The sequence below is a fragment of the Chaetura pelagica genome, unplaced genomic scaffold, assembly GCF_000747805.2.
Source record: "Chaetura pelagica isolate M959 unplaced genomic scaffold, ChaPel_1.0 scaffold323, whole genome shotgun sequence".
NCBI lineage: Eukaryota > Metazoa > Chordata > Aves > Apodiformes > Apodidae > Chaetura > Chaetura pelagica.
Window position 1 is genome coordinate 832,643 of NW_009952640.1, and position 8,626 is coordinate 841,268.

Sequence of the window (8,626 nt, forward strand, 5' to 3'; positions counted from 1 at the left end):
GGTGCCTGACAAACCAGGAGGGACAGAGAGGCTTCCACCCCTGCTCCTCTCCTGCTGTAAACATCTCAAAGTGGAATTTAGAGAGAGAGTGCTGAATTCATGACTTGCAGCATTCAAAAAAGTCCTGCAGTCGCAGTCTTTGCTGACTGTTGGATTTCTCCCCCCAGACGGGCACCCACAGCTACGTTCCATGACAGTAAGCACAACATTGTTCACGTGCACTTTGATGCCACCAGGGGATGGCTGTTGACCTCGGGAACAGACAAGGTTATCAAGGTAGGAGCAAGGAGGCTGCTTCTAGCAATTTCACTTCCCCTTTCTCTCCCATGTGGTTTCAGATATGTCCTACCTACTTTCTTCCACCCAGAGGCCTTTCACTGATGAACTTCTGCCCAATAAGGACCAAGGAAGTCCTTGGTCTATTAAATCATTGCCTGATGGGATTGTGACAAGTGCTCATTGTGGCTTTCTCTCTGGGAAGACAAAGTGTGTTTCAATGTGGCAAATCTTTGTTTGTGTGGCTAGGTAAAGAAACAGCTAAAATAATGAGTAAGTTCATAATAAAGCTTGAATAACATTTTGAAAACCCTCACAAGGTGTTATGACTATGCTAATCATCTAAGTTAACAAAGTAGTGTGGGTTGTTTGGTGTCTCTTTAGGTCAGCTATGAACCTGGCTTATATAGGTAAAACACAGTGACATCCAGGATGTCATTTTGTCAACCTGACACGAGTGCTGGAACATTAAATCAAACTTCTTCAGATTTGCTGCATAAGTCTCTTAAGAAGAAAAAAAAAAGTGCAAATTATTTAAAGATCACATTATATACTATATTTTCTTCTCTTTTACCATTATTCACTATGTTGTCATATTTTATTGTATTAACAGCTGTGGGATATGACACCAGTAGTGTCTTGATGGTACGTCAGTGGAACCTGGAAGGTGGTATTTACAGAAGAAGCAGATTTCCTAACCCTAATCATACTGCAGAAGATAGGTAATGCTGGCCACATGTGGCAGATGGGAAAGGAACTAACAGGTTTACAATGATTTTTACATCCTCTGCTTGATCAAGGCTGAGCATTTGCACGAAGACTCTTTCCACTTACTCTCAAAATACACAAGAAGCTATTTTTTTAACTAATGGTTTGTACCATCTGACTTCAGTTGTCTTGAGTTTGGAAAATCTGTATGCAGTGCAATTTTCAGGTTTTTTTTTTAATTTCACTATGTCAAGATAGTTGCTGCTTTGTACAGAGGGTTCTTGGGTTGTGTCTTGCCACGGGAGCTGTTGGTATAAACACACTGCAGAAGGCAATCAGCCCTGAGCTGATGGGCTATTGCAATTCCTAAAAGGGCTCTACCATCTACTTGTCCTAGTGGACATCATTCAGAGGGAATTTTATTGGTTTGTAGTAGCTAAAATCCTTCTTCCTGCCTCTTCCCTTCTGCACAAGTTGCAAAACCAGGGGGCCAGGTTGCTTAGCAACAGATTTCTACAAAAACTGAAATAGTGTTCCACCTCAGAGCATTACAAGGAGCACACAGACTTGCTTGAGTTTGATGAGGATGGCAGGCTAATTAAAATTAAAGTATTGGCAACAGGAACTTCTGTGAGTGTGTGCATTGTGTGGGGGGTGGGGGGTGTAGATCTAAAACTGGTCTAGGTCTGAAAAGTCTGGTTTACCTCTACCTCTACCTTGAGCAGCAACATTTCAGCATTTATACCTGTGTTGTTGAACATGAATTTGGTTTTCCTGTTTTTCATATTGTTAGTCATATTTATTTTTTAAAATGCTGATGGTTTTTATTAATTTCCTCTACAGACCAGAAACTGTTATTGCTGAATGATGCCCATTATCCTGTTGTCCAATTTTATGGTTTCTTTTAAGAATAAAATGTATTTAAAAATCTGGAATGACCCAAATTGCTTTTTTAGAAGGACTTTGTTAAGATGAATAAACAAAACAGTCCTTTTTGCCAAAGGGATCTTATCCAAAGAGTCATCTCTCTCTGTTCTTTGAATCTATTTCACTTTTTAGCATGTTATTGCTGATGTGCTTCAATGAAACTGGTGTAGAGAACAGAACTGCAGACCAGACCTAGGGCTCTCCTGTATCTCCTGTCTAAGTAGACCTCAAGGACAGTTGCTGCTGTCACACAGTAACCAGTGGTGTTCAGTCTTGCCTCATTTTGGACTTTACTTTTCTCCTCTGAACTGTGGAGGCCATGATGTTTACCACTACAAAGCACATTGCTACCTAGAGAGAAGCCTTGTGTTTTCCTTTAGGTGATAATGCCAAAAGAAAATAAAGCTGCTCCTTTGTTCTCCTGACAGTAATTAACTTTTGAGGAAACATAAAGGCATTCATTCTAGACTAGTGAGCCACAGCAGTCAAGGGTGAGTGGACTTTCATGTGCACATTGCAGGACTGCTATGTATTTTCAGGGAAAATCATATTTTTAAACATTCTGTGACCTGTACTTAAACATTTTGCTGTCATGTTCTCTGAAATGATGCTACCCTGGCCTTCCTGGACATACAGCCTGCTGTTGATTCCCCTCTAGGCAGCATATTTTAAAGCATATTTTGAAACATAATTCACACAGCACTAAAAAAAATATTCTTTTTCCAGGTTGAATGTTGTTTTCTAAGTCCTCCCACTTTTTCTCCTGGAAGCTAGATACTTGTTTCCTCTTGGAAGGCTTTTCATTTCACCTTGTGCATGTCTTCTGATGACTGAAGTGTTTTTGGCTAGAGGAAGATAGACAAGATGAACAAGTTGCCTGCCAACATTTCATTCCAGCTGGTGAAGCTGTACAAAACTTTACTGGACTACACTGCTCCATGTTACCTTGGGCTCAGGGCCTTTTGGCTGAAGACCCGACTTGCTTTGCTATGCAGAGTCTCTTTCTCATGGTGGCAGAAACACAGGAGAACCAAAGTGAATTTCAACCACTGTTCAGTGCTCTGTTCCTGAGGAGACACAGCACTTGCAGCAAGCCTGGGGCTCCAGTGTGAATTGTGCTCTCACTCATGGAGCGGCAGATTCAGTGAGCTGTGGATCACCCCTGGGTCAGTGTCTAGTCCTTCTAAACATGCAACGTTCAAACAAAGGTGAGGAACTGAATCCAAAGGAGACTAAACTTTGGAGAGAGGTGTGTTAGGACTGCTCTGCAGTAAACTCTTGCCCACCTCCCCCCTTCTCCTCCCAGCAGTTGTGAGTTTAATGTTGCTTATGCGTGGATGTTGGGTATATAAATCCATTTTGCAAAGTTCTTCCTGTTGTTCTTTCCAACTAAATTACCTGCAGTGTTGTCTGAATTTAATCTAAACATTTCCTTATCTTGCAGTTTCAGGACAGAGTGGTCTTGGCTTAGAGAGTGATATAAGCTGAAAGTGAAGCTGGTGGAGAAGGGGAAGTGTGTCCCTTTGCAATGACCTGAAGAGCTGTAGTGTAGAGATCTGAAGGGAAAATAGGTGTCACTAATTTAAGCAACAATTCCTTTACCTCACAAGAGGTAAACAAGAGGGGGATTGTACTGGGTGAGGTAAGATGCCTGCCTTCCTGTTCTGCTGTGTTAGGGTAACAGTTCCAGTTTCTTCTGTCTGCTGGATCCACACAAAAAGAGAGAGATCTCTGTTGCCTGGTCTTTTTATTTCCATTTCAGTTGTTGAATAACAAAACTGAGCTATTTTTATTAACTGCATTTTTGGGAAGGGGAGGTGGGGAGTCTTTTAGTACAGATGCAAACTATGCAGCACCCCCCACGCACACCCTCACCCACACAGTCAAACAAAGCAAAGTCCCCTTTTCCCCAGGGTTGCTGGAGTGCAGCAAATGGCTTTTAGTGGTAACTCCTGCGGTGCCAAGGCACGTACAAACAATGCTGCCTTTCCTCTGCTCTTCACTTAAGAAAATTGATTTTCATTTCTGTCTTAGCTGGTGTTTCCTACAGGGAAGAAGCAGTGTTCTTCAGAGCATCTACCTGCCATTCTTGGCTTTAAAATGAGCGGTATCTGTAGCACTTAAGTGCTGGGTTATGGGGCAGGCACTGGTTGCTCACACTGAGCAGCTGATTTGACCCACTTGTGCTCCAGATGGCTGAAGAAAGACCAACCTCGACCCCAAACTTCAGTCTTTTTAACCTGAAAATACTTAATTAAAGGGAAAAGTATATGGGCAACTGCTTGCAACAATAGCACTGATGGTCCTTCTGTCTACAGGAGACTAACATCTCCTGTGCTTAGGGCTAAAAGTCAGCCAGCATAACAGAGAATCATCCCAAAGGGTGACATGAGTGTGCTCAGCTGTTAGCACTCATCTACAAGATTTACAGAGGTGACATGACCTCCTCACTTCATTCATTCTCTTGAACTTGAGGCCATCACCTGAATGTCAGCACATTGATTCAGCACATCAAAAGTGATTACTGTCCAGAGGGTGCCATGAGTATCTCCAGCATTGGGAAAAGGAGGGATGTGTTCCCTCTGCATGGGGTTGGCTGCTGATAAGACATGGATGCTGGGTGCCCGAAAAGGATTTTCATTACCTAAAAAGGCTGTAGGGGAAAAAACAGTTTGGTTTCTGCCTGCTGAGGAAATAATTGTGAGAGAGTGATATGTAAGTTTCTCCCAATCATGTTCAGTTCTAGGCTCCCCAAAATAAGAGAGATGAAGCTACTGGTTAAGAGTCCAGCGAAGGCCATAAAGATGATGAAGGTACTGGAGCACCTCTCCTGTGAGTGAAAGCTGGGATTGTTCAGCCTAGAGAAGGCCCAGGGTAGATCTCATCAATATATATAAATACCTGAAGGGAGGGTGCAAAGAGGACATAGCCAGGCTCTGTCAGTGGTGCCCAGTGACAGGACCAAGGCAGGGGGTACAAACTGGTACAAACAGGAGATGCCCTGTGAAGATCAGGAAAGACTTTTTCACTGTGAGGGTGAGAAACCACTGACACAGGTTGCCCAGAGAGTTTGTGGATTCTACATCTTTGGAGACACTGAAAAGCCATCTGGGCATGGTTCTGGGCAATGGGCTCTAGGAGGCTTCTGCTTGGGCAGGGAGTTTGGACCAGATCTTTCCTTCCAACCTGAGCCATTCTGTAATTCAGAGTCCACTTGATGTCAGAATCTGCTGCATGGGTTAGAAGGAAAAAAAAAAAAAAAAAAAAAAGATATTTCTTTAACTCTACTAACAAATCAGTGACTATTACATATGTCTGTCCTCAGTGTTCCAAATAGGATCTGGGGAAGAACAACCAACATTCTGTTTTGTAACACAAAGGAAATAGTCCTACACTGTGTGGTTTTACAGGGCCATGCCATTTCTAGGAGACCACACTGAGCAGATGGGATGTTTTCCATTAGAGTTTGTTTCTATATGTGACAATAGTATGCAACAGTAACAACAAACTTGATCCTTTTTTCAGGATAGATTAATGTCTTAAGTCCCTTCAGCATCATCCTCTTCTGTGATATTAATGAAGAACCAGTTTTTTCTCTTCAAAATTGCATGTGAGATCTGGCAGGGAATCTTTGCTCCTCAGAAGATAAAAATGGTCACTCGTTTGACAATAACATGAAATTCTGATATTTTATATTAACACTGTCTGGTCACATGTGGCTTTTGATTGCATTTTCCCAGTCTGGGGGATTTTCCCTTGTGACCAGCCTTGGGTCATCTCTGAAATTTTGTTTGCTGCAGGACAACATTGTGTCACTAAGAACAGAAAGAGGTTGAGTTCAAAGGCACTGAACTTGGTGCCATGTGGGGACACCGGGCTCAAAACAAAATTAAAACAAGAGAGCACAGTCTACTGGTAAAAGAAGAGATGCCAAGAGGGAGTGTTACCAGCATACAAAACACAGCCAGTAAGTGTAGAAATGAATATTCATTAGAGCTGCACAAAGCTGAACCATCCCCTGTCCTCCTGCACTGTAAGCTGACCAGCAGTCCTGGTCAGGATCCAGAAGCCATGAGGTGTATAGAGTGGTTCTAGTGATGGGGGGGGGAGATTGAGTCTATGAAGATCTGTTCTTTGGTTTAATTGCCCAGTAGTATTTATCTACCTCAAGTAGAGCTTTGAGAAATGTATTACAGCTTGAAGCACTTTGATATTTAAAGGCTGGGGAAGAGACACATCACTATTGAGATGGTGCTGAGTGGTGTCAGGCCTTATGAAGATACAGGTTTAACCTTTCTCCAGTTACTTGTTCCCCAGACATCAAATAGTATTGATTTATTAAGGGTTTTATCACCTTTGCACTTTCCAGGCTTGTTTACACAGTTTTTTTCATTCCTGTTCACTGAAGTCCACACCTTTGCAGATACCAGCCAAATACACACATTTTCCTAACAGCTCAGGGCTTCTCTCAGATGTGGAAGGACCCAATCATTAACACCTCCATCTCTGCAGGAAATTACATGGGGTTGTCATCATCAAATAGCCAAGAAAGTTTCAGGGAAAAAAAAGGAGTATAGTAACTTGATTAATTTTTGTCATTACCACTAGCTTCAAATTAATTTCTTGAAATTTTCACCATTCGGTAAAATCTATTCCTTTTCCTCCAGCTCCACCTGGAGCCAAGGTTCCTTTGTTTACAGCTTGGAAAGAACCTAATTAACCCTGCTTTGGGGACTGAAGTGACCTTCTCAGTGCCCAGGCAGTGCTGTAGCAAAGGAAGAAGTGCAGCTGCAGTTACACTTTAAGACCAGGGTGACTGAACAAAAGCCACACCTTGATAGAACCTGTCTATTAGACTTCTGCTCCATGCCATTGTTCCTTCAGAACAGCTAATTTTATTAATGAGCTAAATTGTGTGGTTTAATTTTCCAACATGTGGGCATTGCTTCTGATTCTCTGCTTGGTAAGTTAAGTTCATCATACTCACTAGTGGGCTTCATTGTGTTTCAGAAGATGGATTTTACAGTGTTTTCTATGAATGCTGCTCTGCAATTTGACTGTCTTTTCTGCTGATTATATTGCAACATTTTCCAGCTCTGTTCCATTATGTAAATTATTCCAACACAACTGACTAAATTGTGCTAGTTTGACCCTGCTAAATCAATTTCTGTCAGCTTCTGCCTGTTACTTTTCCTTCTCTATTTGTGTGTTGATTTGTAATGAAGAATTTGGGTTATTGAGTTTTCACTGGACCTGCTCATCTACCTGTTCTATCAGTTGGCAGAAAACTGAAAGCTCCCTGCTGATTGTGGATTCACAGCTGGAAAGCAAAGGGAATGTGCTCAAGAGGAAGATTTTTTTACCATGAAGGAAAAGGCCACTTCATGGGAGCTTTCTGAAGTTTGTACCAGTGCAGGCTTTACCCCTTTTCCTCTGTCCTAGCAGTATTTTTGTCTATGAAACACCACTGCCACTGCTGGCACAGAGAAGGTTTGATCTGTTTCTCACAACAGTGGGCTGAAAAAACAGCTTGCTGAAGGCCTGTGGCCAGGCTGGCTCTGTGTCTCTCTCTGAAAGGCTCTGCATTAGCTTTTGCCTTGTGTGAACGTCTCCTTCAGAAGAATGCAACACTTTTTCCTAACATCTGCCTGATGGGTCCTTCTAGAGGGAGGAAAATTAATACTGACCTACTCCGCCAAGTAAAGTTCTTGGATTTGGTCACTTTTAGCTGCAGAAGTGTTTCTGTTACACACACTCATTGTTGTTCCAAGGCTTTCTCTTTCTCATTGCCTGGATCAGGGCTCTTAGGATGACTACAGGAATGGAGTTTTCAAGTCATCTTATTTGCATTTCAGCACTATCTCTACTCAATCAGTACCTGGGCCTGCCCAAATGCACCCAGAACTATGTCCCTCAGCAAAAAGAGATGTAAGGCTGAATGACAAACAGGAAAATACAGTGAGCTGAGCCAAGAGAGACCTGAAGCTTCCTGCTGCCAGTCAGAGTGATAAGACAGCTGGCTTAAAAACAGAGTAGGTGGATGTTGACCAGCACTAATTTTAGATAAGTAGGATCTGGTGTCATGAGAAGGAGAGTTTCAGAGAGCAACACACACAAGGAATGGAAGGAAGGGCACATGCAAAAGGAACTTAGGGATTAAACTAGTTCACAGCTGTAATTCTCCACCACAGTCAATAACTACCAGGTTGTTCTCTCATCTTCACTTTCCACTCACTGAGTTAAAACATTGGTTAATGAAAACTAGTACTGTTCCCACTGCTATGGTTTTTAAAAAATGCTCTGTTATTCTAAAAAGGAAATTAGTAACTGAACTGAAAATTGAAATGTCTGGCTCAGGGCTGTGTCCCACCAAATAAACTGCTTTCATTGAGTTCTTCAGCATGGACTTAATTCTGTTGACATTGAAGTCTGGAGTAAAACTCTCTTCTTTCAGCCTAGGCAGGGCATGTTCAACACCCCACCTGAATCTGTTCAACGGGAAGGGGTGTCCCTGCTTGCATCTTGCTCCCAATGAGTGGGACACTGCAATCGTGGAGAGCTAGGACAGCACAGAAGCTGGTGGGTGGGTCAGTGCAAATGCAAACAGATGATATTTGCAGTTTTATGTCCATGAATGCCCTGCTACTCAAAGGCAGACAACAAACAGTTGTTGATACCTTTAATTAACCACAGGTTGGTTGATTTTTTTTATTTT

The 8,626-nt window shown here is 42.3% G+C and overlaps 1 protein-coding gene across 1 annotated transcript in view; it reads left to right on the forward strand.

Moving 5' to 3' along the window:
- The window catches only part of WDFY2 (WD repeat and FYVE domain containing 2), a 34,557-nt gene extending 33,289 nt beyond the window's left edge, over nucleotides 1-1,268 (forward strand). Inside the window, exons 11-12 of the mRNA XM_009993749.1 lie at nucleotides 168-276; nucleotides 890-1,268. Coding sequence (XP_009992051.1) covers nucleotides 168-276; nucleotides 890-919 — 139 coding nt within the window. The 3' untranslated portion in view covers nucleotides 920-1,268. The remainder of the gene's footprint in view (nucleotides 1-167; nucleotides 277-889) is intronic.
- The last annotated feature ends 7,358 nt before the right edge of the window (nucleotides 1,269-8,626 follow it).